The 20,380-nt window shown below is 51.2% G+C and overlaps 1 protein-coding gene across 3 annotated transcripts; it reads right to left on the reverse strand.

The window, feature by feature from the left end:
- Positions 1–634: 634 nt before the first annotated feature.
- On the reverse strand, positions 635–15,869 carry COQ8B (coenzyme Q8B). Of its 3 annotated transcripts, none has more exons than XM_033158527.1 (14): positions 15,693–15,869; positions 13,430–13,729; positions 12,888–12,954; positions 11,696–11,782; positions 11,314–11,436; positions 10,140–10,225; positions 9,749–9,889; positions 9,468–9,549; positions 8,255–8,348; positions 7,078–7,219; positions 5,144–5,251; positions 4,981–5,046; positions 3,557–3,643; positions 635–971 (listed from the first exon to the last, which is right to left on the reverse strand). In XM_033158527.1, the coding sequence occupies exons 1-14, from the start codon at positions 15,828–15,830 to the stop codon at positions 669–671; spliced, it is 1,824 nt and encodes a 607-aa protein (XP_033014418.1). In that variant the 5' UTR covers positions 15,831–15,869; the 3' UTR covers positions 635–668. The 3 variants fall into 3 exon arrangements, with proteins under 3 accessions (XP_033014418.1, XP_033014419.1, XP_033014417.1); XM_033158528.1 differs by having other exon boundaries at positions 11,705–11,782; positions 13,430–13,732; XM_033158526.1 differs by having other exon boundaries at positions 13,430–13,732.
- Positions 15,870–20,380: the final 4,511 nt, after the last annotated feature.

Raw genomic sequence — 20,380 nt, forward strand, 5'->3', positions numbered from 1 at the left:
CGAGCCGAAGCTCAAGGGCAGTGTAACAGCGCTCATGTTCTCCTGCTTCAAAGGCCACAGACGGAGGAAGCCAGGACTTTCCTGGCTGGAGTTAGGAACCGGAAACGGACGTGGGGAGGGTTGGATCTCCTTGGGGGGCACCAGCGAAGCTCCTTTATCATTCCCAGGAGAGTGACAGCCTGAGCTTCTTCAAGCCTCTTTGTTTGGCAATGAGAACCGTCGGTTCGTCCAAGGGAGTCGATTGCAGGGAGTGCCAAACCTCTCCGATTTGACCCTACCCTTTGGGGCAGCGGTGGCATCTCAGCTCTTGCTGCCCTGGGGACACCTGGAGGGGGCTGGAGAGCGGGCAGGAGGCCAAGCGAGGGCATGGGGCAGAGCTGGCTGGCGCTACCCCTTCGATTGCTCCAAAGAGACCGCCAGAGGGATCGAGGATGGAGAGGCCAGGCAGCTGTGTTAAGAGGGCAGGTCTGCCAGGGTCTAATACCGGCCAGCGGCTGGTCCAAAGAAAGACCCCCGCTTGGCAGAGATGCTGCCCCCAACACCGCAGAGGACCGCTGCCCCACACAAGCTGTCCCAGCAGCAGAATGGTCAGGGCTCCCTCATGGAGAGTTCCGGCTGGCTGGCAAGTGAGCCATGGGATCCACTCGCGAGAACTGTGGAGGATCCCCCTAGGCCCTGCCGGCCATGGGGGCTGGGCGCTCCCCGGCCAAGTATCGGGCATAGGCCTCTTCGAACATCTCCCGGCAGGGGATGGCGGCCCCGAGTCGGGCGCAGATGAGGAAGGATCCGGCGATCTTGCGGTGCAGCGAGTAGCTCTCCTCCGGAGGTGGGCTGAGGCGGTGCTTCAGCATGACGGGGATGAGGTCCTGGATGCAGCGAGTGGTGCGCTGGGTGCCGAAGTCGAAGGGGCCCGGCGTGGAGAAGGCCTCTCCCAGGATCATCACGGCGTCCACATGGGCGTCCTCAAACACCTGCCGGGAGAAGGAGGGAGGTCAGTCCAAGGGCAGGTGTTTCTGGGACTGGCTGCTCAGGTAGGGGGCCACAGGGGCTGAAAGGAAGGGGAAGAGGGGTTCCTGGGCATGGGCAGACTGCCTTTAGCACTTTCTTCAGCCTCGGTCAGACCCCACCTGTGCCCAGTTCTGGAGGCCACAGTTTAAGAAGGGCGTTCACGAACCGGAAGGTGGGCAGAGGAGGGAGACAGAGATGATCAAGGGTCTGGAAACCAAGCCTGATGAGGAACGGTTGAAGGAGCTGGGAAAGTTTAGCGTAGAATCATAGAATCATAGAGTTGGAAGAGACCACAGGGGCCATCCAGTCCAACCCCCTGCCAAGCAGGAAACACCATCAAAGCATTCCTGACAGATGGCTGTCAAGCCTGCGCTTCAAGACCTCCAAAGAAGGAGACTCCACCATACTCCCGGGCAGCAAATTCCACTGTCCAACAGCTCTTACTGTCAGGAAGTTCTTCCTAATGTTTAGGTGGAATCTTCTTTCTTGTAGTTTGAATCCATTGCCCCGTGTCCGCTTCTCCCTCCTCTAGATGACATCCTATTATATATTTGAACATGGCTATCATATCCCCCTTTAACCTTCTCTTCTCCAGGCTAAACATACCCAGCTCCCTAAGCCGTTCCTCATAAGGCATCGTTTCCAGGCCTTTGACCATTTTGGTTGCCCTCCTCTGGACACGTTCCAGCTTGTCAGTATCCTTGTTGAACTGTGGTGCCCAGAACTGGACACGGTATTCTAGGTGAGGTCTGACCAGAGCGGAATATAGTGGTACTATTACTTCCCTTGATGTAGACGCTATACTCCTATTGATGCAGCCCAGAATTGCATTGGCTTTTTTAGCTGCTGCATCACACTGTTGACTCATGTCAAGTTGATGGTCTACCAAGACTCCTAGATCCTTTTCACATGTACTGCTCTCAATCCAGGTGTCACCCATCCTGTATTTGTGCCTTTCATTTTTTTTTGCCCAAGTGTAGTACTTCACATTTCTCCCTGTTAAAATTCATCTTGTTTGCTTTGGCCCAGTTCTCTAGTCTGTTAAGGTCATTTTGAAGTGTGATCCTGTCCTCTGGGGTATTAGCCACCCCTCCCAATTTGGTGTCATCTGCAAACTTGATCAGGATGCCCTCAAGCCCATCACCCAAGTCATTGATGAAGATGTTGAATAAGACTGGGCCCAAGACAGAACCCTGTGGCACCCCACTAGTCACATCTCTCCAGGATGAAGAGGGAAAGAGGCTGAATGCTTTCTTAAGTAAGGGGAATGAGATAAGAGAATGAATCTACTTGCTGGCCACAAGAGAGAGAGGCACTGGGTTTCACTAGGGGGCGCTGCCCTACCTCGAATCGGCTAGGAAGGAGGGCTTGGGCCCTGGGCTCTCCTGTCTTGCGTTGTAATCCCCTATTCTGGGGGCAGCACCCTTGCAGGATTAGGCAGGCCCAGCAGCACAACATGGGATGGAGCTGGGTGTGGGTGGGCCCTGGAGGAGGCGAGGAGTGTGTGCAAGGAAGGAATTGTTCGTTGCTGCCCCCCTTTTCTTTCTTTTCAAATTTCAAAAGTGTCCACAAAACCTTCAAATAATCTAAAACAAACAGGCCAGAACCCCCACCCACAGCTAAATTACCCAATGGCAGAGGAACTGCCCAGAGGAGGGGGGGGCAGAGAATGGCTCCCCACTCCGGCCAGTATGGGACTCAGGACTTTGCCTTCCTAAGAAGAGCCTGGCTGTGGGATCAGGCCCAAAGGGGCCCATCTAGTCCAGCCTCCTATTCTACCCAAAAGAACCGAGGACTCCAGATAGACTGCTGCTGGATCTGGAGGCTCCATAAGAACGTTGAGAAGAGCCTGCTGGATCAGGCCAAAGGGGGCCTATCCAGTCCTGCTCCCACAGTGGCCAAGGAGATGATGCCTCTTTGGGGGAACCCACAAGGATAAGGGGGCGCTCCTCCCCTGTGGTACCCCTGGGCAAATGGTGCCCAGAAGTGTTGCTGCCTCTTGTCTGTGGAGGCAGAGCCCAGCCATCCTGGCTAGTAGATGCCAATGAATTTGTGCCAGCCCCTTCTAAAGCCATCTGGGTGGGTGGCCTTCACTGCCTCTTGTGGCAGGGAGTTCCACAGTTTATGTGCTTCGTGATGAAACTCTTTATCTGCATTCAGCTTCATTGCAATGACCATGAGTTCTAGAGTTATGATACTGAGAGAGAGAGAGAGAGAGAGAGAGAGAGAGACTTTCCTCTCTTCCAACAATTATCATTTTATAATCTCCTCTCTGTAAGCAGCAAGAACTCTGGTGCTCCTTGAGAAACTTAGCGACTGTTACCAACTAGCTTAAGGTGGACAGGCAGGGACAAAGACCATCGCAGCAGATCGGTGGCAGGGTTGGGGAGAGATTTAAACCTCCCCTCCTCTTCCTGCCCCCCCCCCGGCTCACAGCCTCTTGAAATCCACCCGCTTTGCCCAGGGCCCCCCAATGCCAACCCAAAACGCTGGTTCCTGCTCTGCCTGGGGCAGCTGGCGAGATTAATCTCCCGACGGACACGCTCACCTTGGTCTCGAACCCCGTCATGAACTTGAGGTCTTTGGACTTCTGCAGCACTTTGGCCCGGTCTCCGTCCGCTGCGGCCCTCACCACCTTCACAGAGAGGAAAGAGAGGGGCTGAGGTGGTGACTCTCCCCTGGATATTGGGGGGGGGGGGGCTCAGCCCTGCTCTAGCCAACGGCTGACATTATATAGCCATCACTGGAGCCCCACTTCCCCAACCTGCTAAATGTGTGTGGGGGGTGTGTGTGTGCTGCTATTAGGATTCTTTTAGTATTATTATTTTGTGTATTATGCGAGAAATGAAGTTACAGGGAACCAGGGAGAGGGCCTTCTGGGCAGCCTGCCCTGTGGAACACCCTCCTGTCAGATGTCAAACCACTATTTGACTTTTAGAAGACATCTGAAGGCAGAACTGTATTATTATTATTATTAATAATAATAATAATAATAATAATACTTTTATTTATACTCTGCCCATCTGGCTGGGTTTCCTCAGCCACTCTGGGCAGTTTATGGCATATACAGGTGAAACTTGAAAAATTAGAATATCGTGGAAAATTCCATTTATGTAAGCAATTGTTTTCATTAGCTACTGGAGTTTAATATATGAGATAGACTCACGACATGCAAAGAGAGATATGTCAAGCCTTTGCTTGTTATAATTGGGATGATTATGGCGTGCAGCTGATGAGAACCCCAAAGTTGGGATTGTTAATTTGGGGTTCTCATCAGCTGTACGCCATAACCATCACAATTATAACAAATAAAGGCTTGACACATCTCGCTTTGCATGTCATGAGTCTATCTCATATATTAGTTTCACCTTTTAAGTTGAATTACTGAAAGAAATGAACCTTTCCATGATATTCTAATTTTTCGAGTTTCACCTGTATAAAAAAACAGTAAAACATCAACCACTGAAAACTTCCCGATACAAGACTGCCTTCAGTTGCCTTCTAAAAGCTTTGTAGTTCTTTATCTCCTTGACATCTGATGTTTTATTGTGTTTTTAGTATTTTGTTTAGAGTGGCTGGGGCAATCCAGTCAGATGGGTGACATATAAACAAAATAATAATAATAATAATAATAATAATTATTCTCTGAAGTATGTTATTGTTATTATTATTAAAACGACAGAGATAACACATTATGGAAGTGATGGAAAAGGCCAGGAAGTTAAAATGGACACATGCAGGCGAGAGGTGACTAAAGGCTGATGGACTAAAGAAGGGTCAGTATGGAGACCCTGTCCTTTCCAACGGCCAAGGGGACGCCCACCTGTGTGATCTAGAAATCAGGGTTTTGTGCGGATGCAGGAAGCAAACAAACAAACAACAGAGAACGATGGAGAGAGCTTGAAGAGGCATCTATCCCAGGAGGGGTGTGAGATGCAGTGAAAGGAGGAGAAGATGATAACCGGCACTCACCTCGATGTAATTGTCAGTGAACTCTTTGCTGAAGTCTCGGCTGGCTCCAAAGTCCAGCAGGGTCACCTGCGAGGAATGAGGCCGAGGGGTTTAGACGCGCCTGCAGCCTCTCGCACCCGGCAACCATCTCCCCTCACCCCGGGAATCCAGCCCAAACTCCCACCTTGTGCCTCTCGGCATCGTAGAAAAAATTGGACCAGTTCGGATCCGTCTGCATGAAGCGGAACTCAAAGACCTCTCGGAGGCACAGGCGAAGGATGTGGGAGCAGATCTGCGGAGGGAAGGAAGAGGGAAGGAAGCCCTCCTTTATTTTTCAGATACTTTTAATGGAAGGAAAGGCAAAATTCACAGGAAGACAGTAAGAAGAGAAAGAAGGTACCAGAAGAAAAGCATTGGGCGGCAGCAGGACAGACACGGAACACGAATATTGTGTCTTAATAAATACTTTAAAAATATTACCAAATATTTTTACAAAAACGTTAATCTTAATTTCCTTGCTTTCTTATCACGTGTGCACCATGTGAATGGAGAGGCGGCAAGAATAAAATGGAAGACAATGGGCAAATTCTATCTTATTTTCATTAGCGTAACCAGGAACGGCCATCCATCCGTTTGCCTCCTCGTTCATAAATGATGTGAAATCAAACCATACTGCAAGAACCCTTCCTCTTTTACTAGATCCTAATAGAGACTTATTTTTTTTTCTGGCCAGGCTCTTGAGCGCCACTAGTCCAGAATGACTAGCTAAAGCGTTTCCCAGAACCTCGATAGAGACATTCTCGATGCGAGAGATGATTTTTCCATCTCTTTATTTGCTTCAGAAAATCAATTTCAAAGCGCCAAATACAGAGAAGGCACAACAGTTCGATCGGTTACTGGAGATGTTTCCTTTAATGCCTTGGCCCAGAAATCTGCAGCCTTGAGGTCATCCTATTGCAGGTGCCTGCCATTTGGCAGCATTTATGCTGCCCTCAGTGGGATGCGGGGGGCGCTGTGGTCTAAACCACTGAGCCTAGGGCTTGCCGATCAGAAGGTTGGCGGTTCGAATCCCCGTGATGGGGTGAGCTCCCATTGCTCGGTCCCTGTTCCTGCCAACCTAGCAGTTCGAAAGCACACGGTATAAGTAGATAAATATTTTTCGCTCCATAAGACACACTTTTTTCCTCCTAAAAAGTAAGGGGAAATATCTGTGCGTCTTATGGAGCGAATGGTGGTCCCTGGAGCCGAATTGCCCAGGGGCCAAAAGCAGATCGTGCTTTTTTTTTTTTTACAAAGAGAAAAGGGTGTGTGTTGAAAGGACCCGCTCAGCAGCTGATCAGCAAGAGATCGGGAGAGAGATAAGAGTCCCCGGTTCCCTTTCTCCCCGCCCCCTTGCCCAGGCCTCCATTGTTGAATGTGCTGCAGAGGGAGGTTGTTTGTTTCCCCAGCGACATGTGACTGGCTGATTAGATTATCTGTCTGGAAACTGTAGAAATGGCTCCCTTTCCTTTAGAAGCTGCAGAAATGTGAGTTGAACCCCATAAAAATGGGGCTTTTCCTCTTTGCTTTTCCCTTTGCAAAAAAAGCTGCACAAATTTGAGCTGATCCTCAAAAAAACAGGGCTTTTAGAGGAGGAAAACCAGAAAAAAATAATTTTTTTCTTGTTTCCTCCTCTAAAAATGAGGTGCGCCCTATGGTCCGGTGTGCCCTATGGAGCGGAAAAATACGGTAGGTACTCCGGCGGGAAGGTAAACGGCGTTTCCGTGCGCTGCTCTGGTTCGCCAGAAGCGGCTTAGTCATGCTGGCCACATGACCCGGAAGCTGTACGCCAGATCCCTCGGCCAATAAAGTGAGATGAGCGCCGCAACCCCAGAGTTGGACACGACTGGGCCTAATGGTCAGGGGTCCCTTTACCTTTTTATGCTGCCCTCATGGCAGTCTTCCCTGGGCAGGCAGGGAAGGGGATTGCAGCCGCTGGGGGGTGTGGCAAATGCTAGGAAGCTCTTCTATAGGGACGCTCCGTTTTGGAGGGTAACGCCATCCACTGACACAGAGGCCTCTCCTCCTCCACACAAGCTTTCTCTGTAAGGAGCCCTGCGTTTCTGGCCCCCGCCTCACCTCGTTCCGCAGCTCCTGGCTGAGCTCCTGGCAGCGGTCCAGCGGGACGCCCCCCGCCAGCTCCATCGACAGGACCCTGTGGGTGGACAGCTCCTCTACCACCTTGGGCACCTCGAAGAACGGGTCACCTTCCAGGAGGTGCCTGGGGGAAGAGAGATGCTTCAGCAAGGAGGCTCTCTCCAAGTGGGAGGGCCACAAGCCACCACGCCCCCCCCCCACAAAAAGGGTGGTTGGTCCTGAGGCTACAGGGGTCCTGCAGCCTGGTCCCGAAAGGTCCCAGACGTGGGGCTGCCAAGGAGAAGAAGCCACCAGGGGAGCCCGGAGCCTGCCGGGTCCCAGGACGAAGGGGAGTTTCGGGGATTTCTTCAATAGCTACGACACCGTGATGCTTAAGGCAACGTCACTCGCTCATAGCATCAGCCACTGCAGAGTCCCCAAGGGGGGGCGTCCTCAGGTCTATAAGTCGCACAGCCCTATAGAGAGGCCGTCCCTCGCTTTTGTTTTGCACCAGCACAGAAATTACGTCGCGTTTTCCAAGGCATTATTGCATTATCAGAGCTGGACGCCCGATTCAGCAAGAAGGACAGAGCACCTCCTTTCAATCAGCTCAAGGCTGAGTTTCTCCTGCACACGCATTCATAGAATCGTAAGAGTTGGAAGGGATCCCCGAGGGTAATCTAGTCCAACCCCCAAAACGCAGGAATTGCAGCTCTTGGCACATTCTTAATCCAGTCTGAGCAAGCTGTCAGATTCGCCTCCGCACTCTAGCTGTGTTCCTGATTACAACACAGTCAGGTTTCCTGATAGGAATTAGTACCCAACTAACTAGGGAGACGTGGGTGGTGGTGCTGTGGTCTAAACCACTGAGCCTAGGGCTTGCCGATCAGAAGGTTGGCAGTTCGAATCCCCACGACGGGGTGAGCTCCCGTTGCTCGGTCCCTGCTCCTGCCAACCTAGCAGTTCGAAAGCACACAGTGCAAGTAGATAAATAGGTACCACTCCAGCGGGAAGGTAAACGGCGTTTCCGTGTGCTGCTCTGGTTCGCCAGAAGTGGCTTAGTCATGCTGGCCACATGACCCGGAAGCTATACGCCGGCTCCCTCGGCCAGTAAAGCGAGATGAGCGCTGTAACCCCAGAGTCGTCCGCGATTGGACCTAATGGTCACGGGTCCCTTTACCTGAACTTCCGGGCGCACAGAGCCTCCCGCTGGTAGTCGCATTCCCACTCCAGCTCCTTCTGAAGCACCTGCAGGGTGTTGTCAGCAAAGAGGCCTGCAAGGAAGCAGAGACGGGCAGAGGCTGCTCACCCACAAGAGACTGTGGAACTGTGGAACTCCCTGGTGCAGGAGGGAAAGACCAGCCACCCACCTGGACGGCTCTCAAGGAGGACTGGACAAATTCAGGGAGGAAGAGAGGGCCGTGGCGCTCAGGTCCTGCTTGCAGGTTGCTACCTGGTAGGCCCTTGTGAGAAGATGGACTAGATGCGAAAACGCAGAGATTGCTCTTGGAATGTGAACAGGTTACATCTGTAATAGTACACTGGGCAAGGGATTTGAGGCATAACATTCAGATTGCAGATTGGGAAAAGGTTACGGAAAACAGATTTGAAATTCACAGCCTGTTGTACGCTGAAAGAAAATGATGTGTCAGTGGTATTTGACTCCTAGTAATCATAGTAAGCTAACAAAAATGTATAAAACAGGTACAAATACCTGCTGAAAATGTAAAGGGAAAAAAGGTACCTTTTATCGTATATGGTGGTGGTATAAGGCAATGAAGGCTTTCTGGGGAATGATATACAATGAACTGAAAAAAATGTTTTAAATAACCTTTATTTAAAAAATAAAAAACACCCAGAAGCCTTTTTATTAGGAATTTTATTAGGAATCCCAAAGGAACAGAAAAGAACCTTCATGTACGTGGGAACAGCAGCACGGATGCTATTAGGCCAGAGATGGAAAGAAGAAACCGGGTCCCTACCAGAGAGGAATAGCAAACCAAGCTATTAGACTACGCTGAAATTGCAAAACTGACAGGAAAGCTCAGGGACCAAGAAGACAAAAGCTCCCAAGAAAGAATGGGGGGAAATTATAACTGATTTAGGAGACCACTGTAAGAAGATGAAAATAGGATTTTAATCTCACTCGTAACAAATACTATGGACAGATATAAAATAGATTATGAAATAATATGCAGTTGAAAATGCTGACAATAGGACCCATGGAGGGGATGGGGGGGGTGAGTCTCGAGATTCAGATAAATCTCTCTATATGGATATATATTTGGTTTTGTTATAAATTTATACCTGTAAAATCAAATAAAAATGAAGAAAAAGAAGAGAGAAGATGGGACTAGGTGGGCTCGCTTTGGCTCACCTTGTTTTCTCCTTACCTTCTGGGAGCACCATGCTCATCTTGAGCACCGCCAACAGGTTATCCACATCGCTCCGGATGCTCTGGGCAATGCCTGGGTACTGCAGGAGGAGAGGAGGGAGAGGGAACATCAGGACCAGCTAGGCTGCCAAGGGCTTCCAACCCCAGCAGACCCAGAGACTTGTCTCGCAGTCAAAGTCTCTCCCCCTACAGGCTCCGCCCTCGCCCCGTAGCCAGAGCATCTTCCTTGCGTGCACAGTCCCGGGTTCAAATCCCGGCAGCGTCTGAGCCAACGCCTACCTGGATCTTCACGGCCACTTCGGTCCCGTCCTTCAGCACCCCAAGGTGCACTTGGCCGATGGAGGCGGCCGCAAAGGGCGTTTCCTCAAAGGAGGCTACTCTGTCCCGCCAGTCGGCACCCAGTTCTTCCACCAGGACGCCCTGGAAGGGGAAGAGCAGAGAGTCCCTGAAGCAAAATGTTGGAGAGAGCTGCCTCAAACCGGCAGCGGCTGCCACCTGAACTGAGACAAACCCTGCGGGGCTTTTCCTACACTGGCAACGTCTCAGTTTGGCGGCTGAGCCGGACTTCCCTGCTCAGAGCATCCATGCCAACCCTCCCACCCAACCACAGGCGGAGGGCAAAGGCGGCTTCCCTCGCAGCCCCCTGCCACCCCACCCCACAGCAACGCACCATCATCTGAGAGGGCGGCATGAAGTCGGCGCTTTGTCGGACGCGCTCGAAGATCTGCTGCAGCTGTGGGCTGATGAAGCTGTTGTCTGCGGGGAGAAGTGGGCGTCCCGAAGAAACCGTTTTTTAAATATTGTTTGCAATGCTGCAGCCCACCCTGCTGGCCTGGAGAGGCTCTTTGATTTTGGCTTGGGAGGGCAGTCCTTCGATGGGTGTGGGGGACTCCCTGGTCCTGAATGGGGTAACTGTGCCCCTGAAGGACCAGGTGCGCAGCCTGGGAGTCATTTTGGACTCACGGCTGTCCATGGAGGTGCAGGTCAATTCTGTGTCCAGGGCAGCTGTCTACCAGCTCCATCTGGTACGCAGGATGAGACCCTACCTGCCTGCGGACTGTCTCGCCAGAATGGTGAATGCTCTAGTTATCTCCCGCTTGGACTACTGCAATGCGCTCTACGTGGGGCTACATTTGAAGGTGACTCGGAAACTACAACTAATCCAGAATACGGCAGCTGGACTGGGGACTGGGAGCGGCCGCCGGGACCACATAACACCAGTCCTGAAAGACCAACATTGGCTCCCAGGACGTTTCCGAGCACAATTCAAAGTGTTGGTGCTGACCGTTAAAGCCCTAAACGGCCTTGGTCCTGTATACCTGAAGGAGCATCTCCAACCCCATCATTCTGCCCTGATACAGAGGTCCAGCTCCGAGGGCCTTCCGGCGGCTCCCTCACTGCGAGAAGTGAGGTTGCAGGGAACTAGGCAGAGGGCCTTTTCGGTGGTCGCGCCTGCCCTGTGGAACGCCCTCCCATTAGAAGTCAAGGGAATAAACAACTATCTGACTTTTAGAAGACATCTGAAGGCAGCCCTGTTTAGGGAAGTTTTTAATGTTTGATGTTTTCTTGTATTTTTAATGTTCTGTTGGGAGCTGCCCAGAGTGGCTGGGGAAACCCAGCCAGATGGGTGAGGTATAAATATATTATTATTATTATTATTATTATTATTATTATTATTATTATTATTTAATAATATAACCTTCCAGGCTTGGAGGGACGGACCTCTCTGGAATTTTCCCAATGCCGACCAGCCAGCAGCCCCACCAACCCTCCCATCGATTCTGAGCAGGCCCCCATGGGAAGATGTGGGCAGGCATGGGAACATCCCCTTCTGCCCCCGATACCTTGAATGCTCAGCATCTGGCCAATCTTGAGGGCAGCCCCACGCATCTTGCAGAGGGTGTCCACGATCCGCTTGGCGTTTGCCTCCGACAGGAAGGGGTTGGATTCCAGCAGGAAACCTGCGTCTGCAGAGGGGGAGGGAAGAAAGAGGTGCTTGTCCTGCGGTAGCAGAATAGGATCCTGCTGGGTCAGACCAAAGGGGCTCCAGCTAGTCTGGCATCCTCTTCCCTTGAGAGCAGAAGAAGAGTCCAGCCACTTTTTGAGGCAAGGCCAGCCCCAGCCACACATCACGTCCTGCAAAATCCTTAAAAGCAGCCCCTTGTGGCCTCGCACGTGCATGTGCAAGGGAGCATGAGCGCACAGGGGCAGGCCCTTCTCTGGCACCTTCCTTACCCTTGGTTTTTTGCTCCCCATTAAGGGAGTTCCTCGCCACTTCCACCAAGGCTCCAAAGCCCAGGCCCACAGCCAGACCTGGAAGGGAGAAAGGATTGTATGAATGGCTTCACACCAGCTCGATTTCATGCCACCCCCACAGCATTCTTACAGGGTGTGTTTTCCAATACTCCTCTGGATCTTCGACTCTGCCCATGCAGCAAAGGAAAGATAGAGGACTTTATTCACTTCTTCCTCTACTGCCCACTATATGCCTCAATAAGATCCAGGCTTCTCCCTCTAATCCCGCCGACTATCGCCAGGGACGTTGACCGCATGAAATACTTACTGGCGGATGCCAACCCCTTGATTTCACGTGGAGGGGCCATCTATACATTACAGGCCCTGAAACTCAGGACCACCTTTTTGGCTAACTTCCCTTAGCCTTAGTCCTATGTATCTTCCTGACATGGACACTACTGTCGTCATGCCCTGCCATTGCTCTTTATTTCATTTGTATTACCCAGTACGATTTTACCTCTAATGTTTTAACTGTATCTGTTGTATTCTTTGTATAATCACGCCAGGCTACTGCCTGGTCTTTTACTATGTGCTATGGCCATATGGCTAATGCAATAAATAGATTGAATGGCAGGCGGGGGAGGGGGGAATAGAATGAGTCCAGTCTCCCTCCTCAGCCCAGTCTCTCCCACCACCAGCTCCAGCTGCTCCTCCCCACCCCACTACTGTGGCACCCATAAGGTCTACTCTGCAAACATAAATTACGTTAGGATCGTCCTCAAGAAATGCTTAGGGTTGTAATTTTCTGAGTGGAATATTCATTTCAAGCCATTAATTCTCAGCCCTCTCCAATTCCCAAATGACAAAATTTATTGTCATGGTTTGATACTTCTTTTTGGGAGGGGGGCTTGCTACAATTCAAGGGCCTGCCTGGGTTAGTTTTTGTAGGTGTGCATTCAACTTCCATGCTCCTGCAGCCGTTTACAATGTTCCACCGCTGGTCCTTTCCTCTGAGCAACTGGCGTCTGTCTAAACATTCCATGACATCACAGCAGCCAAAACCAATGGCAGAAAAGCATGCAAACTAAAGGCAAAATCCAGCCGCATCACCCTGGCATTCTCCCTCCTTCTCTGTGATGCAACAAATCCTCAGCTGCGAATGCTGCAGCCTGGAGGATCTCACCTCCAAAATTCGCAAGGCGTCCAACGCGGGTCACTGGCACTTTCCGTTCCCGGGCCCTCTCGCTCAGCTGAGGAACAAAGCAGACAGCAGAAAAGGTAAGCCAGCCAGATGTTGGGGGACAAGGAAAGCTCACCCCCTCTTGTGAGCTCTCCAGAAACACCTGCCAGGTAATGTTGGGAACAGAATGTTAAGACTACCTTGGCACATCCAACCAGCTTATTTTTATGCTCTTAAGCATAAAGTTTCTAGAGTAGAGATTCGAACTATTTCCACAGCCAATAGCGGCAATTAGCAGCCGTACCTGTGCATACACCTTAACCCAGAGCTTCCCAAACTGTTTGCCGCAACACATTTGCTTGTCGGCTGCAGCGTGTAGGTGCGTCGCGAAACGATGTGTGTCTAAAAAGTGTGTCACAAACAGGGAGAATTTGGGAACTTCTGCCTTAACCGTTGTGCTCAACACTGCATCCCTGCTGGATCCTGGTGGGCTCAGGGTTCAAGCCACCCACTTCTTCCCCCCCCCCACGAGACCCAGGCCTTACCTTCTGCCTCATTTTCCCCAGGCTCTCAGGGTCTTTCCTTGGCAGAGATTCTCTCGCTTTCTGGATGTCCTCCACCGTGAGACCTCGAAGTGGCGCACTCTGATGAATCAGACAGGGGCGACCAAAGCTGGAGCCTCCCCGAAGCCTGGGCATGGGGAGCGGCCGGTCACCGGAAAGATCGGCCGCCCATCCTGTGGCGCTTGTGGTGTGGCAAGAGTTTGCCCCCTGCGGGAACCACCTTCCCAGGCAAGGCAGGTTTTCCTGCTCCTCCCGAGGAGATGCTGGGAGCTCCACAGATTCCTGCTAAAAGCAGAAAGCAGATTGCTGTTTCCTGCTGGGTCCAGGCCACACACCTCTCAGCCCCCAAACCCCAATTTCTTCTAAAGTGCTGGGATCAGGTGCGGCAACTCTCGGGAGGCAGAGGTGTCATTAGCCCCCTCACTATTCCTTAGCAGGGTGCTCAGCCCCCCCCCCCAATATTGAGGGGGCAGAGGAGGGCAAAGGACTCTCCCCCCAAAGAATGGAAATTGCAGAGGTCAAGTAATGGAGCGGTTGAGCATCCAAGAAACAGGTGGCCTCATTTTCTGCTTCTTGAGCTTTAAAGGCCATTACCCAGCAAGGAAAACTGAGCTTGCCTGTGTGCTAGACATGTATCTATCTATCTATCTATCTATCTATCTATCTATCTATAAAAAGATATAATATCGTGACAGCAGTTCCCAATGGAGGTGGGCATCCTGGGCTCCACAAGGCACAGTGGCTTTTGTGTGTTCACCAGGAGGAAGACTGGACTTGTGCCATGTGGGCACATCTCCTGGTATGTCCCGTGTAGGACCTTAAGGTCCTCAAATAATAATCTTTTGGAGGTCCCGAGCAACAAAGATGCAAGGTTGGCCTCAACTAGGGCCAGGGCTTTCTCAGTATTGGCCCTGACTTGGTGGAACAGTCTGTCACAAGAGACCAGGGCCCCGCGGGATTCGGCATCTTTCCGCAGGGCCTGCAAGACGGAGCTGTTCCACCTGGCCTTTGGGGTTGGTTTCTGTTTGATAGTTATGCTTCGTTCTTTTATTGGTGGGCTATTTGAAAATGAGACTGCAGTTTTAATTTTTAATTTTATATTTTAATCTATATTTTAAATTGATTGTTTTTATGTTTTTGCTGTGATTTTAATTAGTGTTAGCCGCCCTGAGCCGGTTTTTGGCTGGGAAGGGCGGGGTATAAATAAAATTATTATTATTATTATTATTATTATTATTATTATCTATGGATGAAGGTCAGTACACAAATTAAACACACAATAATATGGGCATCCTCCTCCTCACTTCCCCATAGTAATAGTGACCCTCCCCAGGTTGTGTAAAGAAAAGCACGCAACACACTGTCTGATGTTTAAGTGGCAAGCAATTTCTATTTTGGCTGCAGGCGTCAACCTGCTTAACCGGTTGAGTCCATCTCTCGGGGCTGATTTTTATCCCTGAAGCCAGGAGTTAAGGGCAGGTGCTTGAGTTTCAAAGGCCATTTCAGCCCTGCTCTCCAGCCACCTTTGGGCAGAGTCAGCATCCACGGCCCTCTTCCAGCAGGGAGGCAGTGATGGCGTAGTGGTTAGAATGTCAAGACTGGGAGAGGCCGGGGTTCGAATCCCCACTTTGGCTACAAAGCTCATGGGGGGGGGCGTGTGATCTCGGGGGACAGCCACTGCCTTTTTCTGAGCCTAACCCACCTCACAGGGTTGTGGTTGTCGTGGGGGATTCAAGGAAGGGGTAGGGAGAAGAACCACGTGGAGCTACTCGGAGGAAAGAAGGAGGGCTACAGATGCAACGCATTAAATAAAAGCGGCCGCACAGAGGCCTCTGCCCTGCAGGGATCAGCGCAATCACAGAGGCCGGTTGACGCTCACAAGGGCAGTGCACACTTGCGAGACTTGTTGCACACTTATGAATGAGCACCGGCGCATAGCTGTCAAGTTCTCCCTTATTTTAAGGGAAATTCCATTATACTGGAAACAAAATAGGAAATTCTTTCCAGTAGCACCTTAAGAGACCAACTGAGTTTGTTCTTGGTATGAGCTTTCGTGTGCATGCACACTTCCATTATACTGAATAGGCTTCCTCATGAGAAAAGGTAAAACTTGACAGCTATGGCACCGGGTGCTGGACCCTTGACCCTGACCCAGCAGGGTCCTTCTGACGTCTGGGTTGGTGTCCAGAGCCCCAACCCAAGGACTCTCTCCCCACACACTTCCACCCCACCCCCAATGACTCACCCTCCTCTTCCTGCAGCTGTCGGGTCTCCCCTCGGAGCTGTGGGTCCCGGAGGAGGGTCGTGCCAGCCTGGCCCCCTCAGGGGCGACCCTCCCCGCAGAGCAGCTCCCCAGGAAACGGAGCCCCCGCTTCCAAGGCATCTCGGCCCGGGGGGGGGGGAAGAGGGAACCCGAGTCCAAGGGCCCTGAGGGGGGGCAAAGGTCAAAGGGCGCCCTCAGGCAACGCCAGAGAGAGGGGTTCGGGGGCAGAGGAGCTAAATGAGAGAGACCCCCCCCACACACAAAAAAACGAGCGGGGTCAAAGGTCACCAGGTCCGGGGTACGGGGGGTGAGGCTCAACGGAAACGCTCTGTTCCCACCGCGGTCCGACCCTCGCCGCTCGCTTCTCCCCTCCCCACGCCACCGGCATCTGCTTCCGGATCCGGCTAGTTCCGCCTCCCTTCCGGACGGGCGCCCAATCAGCGGCGCCTGCGTGCTGTCCCGGGCGCTGGAAGGAGTCGGCCAATCAGGGCGCGAGGATCCGCCCCCCACCCGCCCGCTTTGATTCATTCATTCATTTCTCTCCCGCTCGCCCCGCCCTCTTTCCCCCCACCCCCGCGCGCCCATTCAGGAGGAATCCGTGGCCGCTTCTAGGAGCCCCAGGTGAGAGCAGAGGGCAGGATGGAGGACCAAAGGTGGACAAACTAACCCAGAAGGAGCACGATATGTTAAAAACTACTGTCCTTCCCTTTACGTTTCCAACACACACTTGAACTAGTTTTGTACATTTTAACAATTTTACTCTTGTGTTAGATACCAGCGAGACATCGTTTTCATATAGCTTTCCTTCAACAAACAGCATCGCAGTAAACTTTATTTCCTCTTTCCATAACGTTTCCCAAGATGAAAGTTGGGTATTATATCCAAAATCTCTAGCCCAGTGTATCATCACTGCCTTGACTTCTGTTAACCAGAAGGTTGGTGGTTTGAGCCCATCCAGCGACAGATTCCAGGCAGATTTCCTGCATTGCAGAGGGTTGGACTAGATGACCCTCGGGGGTCCCTTCCAACTCTATGGTTCACTGTATCGCTGCTTTGGCTGCTTTCTCCTCTGCCAACCAGGTGGTGGTACAGCTACATTTCCTGCCATTCTCAAGCTTATCCGAAAAGACATGGCTCTCGCGAGGGACTTCCCGTCTACGCACAAAGGAGCTGGGAGTGGAACATATATTTTGGTCCAGCGCGTGAGCAGCTTGGGAGTAGGATGTCCTCAGCAGCATCCTGGAAAAAGCTGGGATCCTGAATGCAAAGCAGATGGAAAGTATCAGATGGAGATTTGGAGGGTGGGCGGAGACAGAATTGCAAGGCTGCCGTAAGTGACTCAGGAGGAAGCAAGTCAGAGGGAATCAGGAAAAACACCAGGCATTTAGCAAGACCTCGGATTTTCCCAGCTCACAATTCCTGATAAAACATTTCGGTCATGTTTGGTGAACATCAGCCTTGGATGAGTCAGGTCCTGAAATTCCAAAACCTCTTTTGGAATGAAAACCTCTTGGGATTATATTAGAAGAGTTTGGATTTGATATCCCGCTTTATCACTACCCGAAGGAGTCTCAAAGCGGCTAACATTCTCATATTACAAGACGTTCATTCCTAAACGTTTCTTCCAGAAGGTATGGAGCTATAAGGATACAGGCCCCCACAAGGGATGTGATCTAGGTGTTTCTGGGATGGCTAACCTGCTTCCCTGGGCTGCATCCCTCACCATCCCTGACCATTAGCCCTGCTTGCCAGGGCTGGTGAGACTTGGGGGCCTCACAACATCTGCAGAATGTTGCATGCAGAAGTTCTCAGCTTCAAGTTCCCAGCAGCATCTCCAAGCAATTCAGGGAGTGCTGAAAAATTTGACAGCGCAGCCAGCTGCCAGTCAGAGTATGCACCACTGAGAACTGTTACACAAATTTTAGCGGACGCATGCTCCAGAGAAAACCAATCCTTCACTTTTCAAAATATTGAAATATTCCCTGGGGGTGGGGAGGAAGATAGACATTGTTATGAGAATTATAAGGTCTAAGATATAAAATAAATGTTCAGAAGTATACTTGGCCAGACTGCCCAGGTAAACCCATTAAAAGACAGGATTTTGCTGTAGACCGCCATGTGATGTATGTATGATATATTGGGGGGGGGGTGTGGAGGCCTTGAGCTGTTGTTTAGTTGTTTAGTCGTGTCCGACTCTTCGGGGGACCCCATGGACCAGAGCATGCCAGGCACTCCTGTCTTCCACTGACTCCCGCAGTTTGGTCTTGAGCTACAGGGTGGCAATTGCAAAAGTCTATATAAGGGCTTGCACACAATTGTTCTGGGTTCCTCCTCCCTCCTGCGTGGGGGTGTGTGTGAGCACCCTGTTGCAACAGTTTAATAAAGATCAGGCTTACTAGCTGCTTTATCATAGAGTCATAGAATCATCGTAGTTTGAATCCATTGCCCCGTGTCCGCTTCTCTGGAGCTGCAGAAAACAACCTTTCTCCCTCCTCTATATGACATCCTTTGATATATTTGAACATGGCTATCATATCCTCCCTTAACCTTCTCTTCTCCAGGCTAAACATACCCAGCTCCCTAAGCTGTTCCTCATAAGGCATCGTTTACAGGCCTTGGACCATTTTGGTCGCCCTCCTCTGGACACGTTCCAGCTTGTCAGTATCCTTCTTGAACTGTGGTGCCCAGAACTGGACACAGTATTCCAGGTGAGGTCTGACCAGAGGGGAATACAGTGGTACTATTACTTCCCTATTACATCGTGGTGGATGTGACTTTGGTGGGTGCCCAGTTGTGGACTCTCCTTCCTTTGAGGTTTTTAAGCGCAGGTTGGATGGTCATCTGTCCTCGATGTTTCAGCTGAGATGCTGGCATTGCAGGGGGTTGGACTAGATGACTCTTAGGGGTCCCTTCCAACTCTACAATTCTATGATTCATTCCATGATTGAAAATGCGACGAAAGGGCACCAGAAAGTCACCATTGTCCCCAATACTGGCTAATACTGTATGCTTTGAGGCACCTGGTCGGCCACTGTGAGAACAGGATGCTATACCAGATGGGACCCCTTAGGCCTGATCCAGCAGATGCTCTTCTTGGGTTTGCGTCCTTGCTCTGAATTTATTTCTGGGTGTTCGATACCACAAAGGTTTCCGGCAGGCTTTGGGCTATTTCAGGCACAGCCTGTTGGAAATCAAAGTCATAAGGGTCTTTAATTTTTTTAAAAAAATAATAATAATAAAACCAGGGACCCAGTTTGACGAAGATAGCGCTTGCAGAGCTGCTCTCCACACCACTCCCTAATTTTGCTCCTTGCCCCAGTGACGCTCAGCCAAGTGCAACATCAACCACACACAGGAAGAGGCTTGAGAAACAGGCTCTTGCACACTTGCTTGGTGGAGAAAACATCTTCCTCTGCGCAGCAATTCCGTCCTTGTCCTGGCGTCCTCTCGAGCACACCCCTCGAGCATCTCTTCCTCTTACAAGATCCCTGCGAAAGGGAGAAGGAGCAGAGGAAACTGAGCACCCTTCTCACCCCCCCCCCCCAAATTCCGGCAGGGGCAGAACACAGGAGTCAGGGCTCCCTCCCTGCTTCATCCAAGGCCCTGCGCCAAAAGCACAAAAGCAGACTCGAGCAAGGCTGCTGTTCGCTCCTTTCCTGGAAACATGAACAATTTCATTACACTTTAACCCACCTATTAGGGGTCATGGGGGAGCAGCGGAAGAAAAAATCCTGCATGCCTTGACACAATGGCATTCCTGAAATTGCACTCCTCTCTTGCGCAGAATTAAAAAGGACCAATCTAAATGGAAGAAACTACATCTGGGATGCATTGGGGTCTAGCCAAATGGTGATAATAGCTACATTTTTAGATCCCTTTGTTCTGTTTGACTTCCACCCCATTTGCTTAAAGGTAAAGGTAAAGGGACCCCTGACCGTTAGGTCCAGTCGCGGACGACTCTGGGGTTGCGGCGCTCATCTCGCTTTACTGGCCGAGGGAGCTGGCGTACAGCTTCCGGGTCATGTGGCCAGCATGACTGAGCCACTTCTGGCGAAACCAGAGCAGCGCACGGAAACGCCATTTACCTTCCCGCCGGAGCGGTACCTATTTATCTACTTGCACTTTGTGCTTTCAAACCGCTAGAAGAAGAAGAGTTTGGATTTGATATCCCGCTTTATCACTACCCGAAGGAGTCTCAAAGTGGCTAACGTTCTCCTTTCCCTTCCTCCCCCGCAACAAACACTCTGTGAGGTGAGTGGAGCTGAGAGACTTCAGAGAAGTGTGACTAGCCCAAGGTCACCCAGCAGCTGCATGTGGATGAGCGGAGACGCGAACCTGGTTCACCAGATTATGAGTCCACTGCTCTTAACCACTACACCACACCATGGGAGCAGAATCCCAACATGCAGTGTTGCCTACAATTCTGCTGTGTGTCCCTCCCCCCCCCCATCATTTCTCCTGTCCATTGGCAACTCAAATATCATAACAGCGTTGCTGTATGCCCGAAACAACAGAAAGGTGTTTTGTAAAGCAAAGGCTTAAATCAGCTGGCTGGAGTTGGTGGCAGTTTTAGTCCAAAACCACAGGAAGTGGCCAGGCCGTCAAAGGCTGATTTCGAAGCTTCTCTGCTGCTGCCAAACCTGCCTTCTGACTGGTGCCTGGGAGTGGCC

The sequence above is a fragment of the Lacerta agilis genome, chromosome 8, assembly GCF_009819535.1.
Source record: "Lacerta agilis isolate rLacAgi1 chromosome 8, rLacAgi1.pri, whole genome shotgun sequence".
Classification (NCBI taxonomy): domain Eukaryota; kingdom Metazoa; phylum Chordata; class Lepidosauria; order Squamata; family Lacertidae; genus Lacerta; species Lacerta agilis.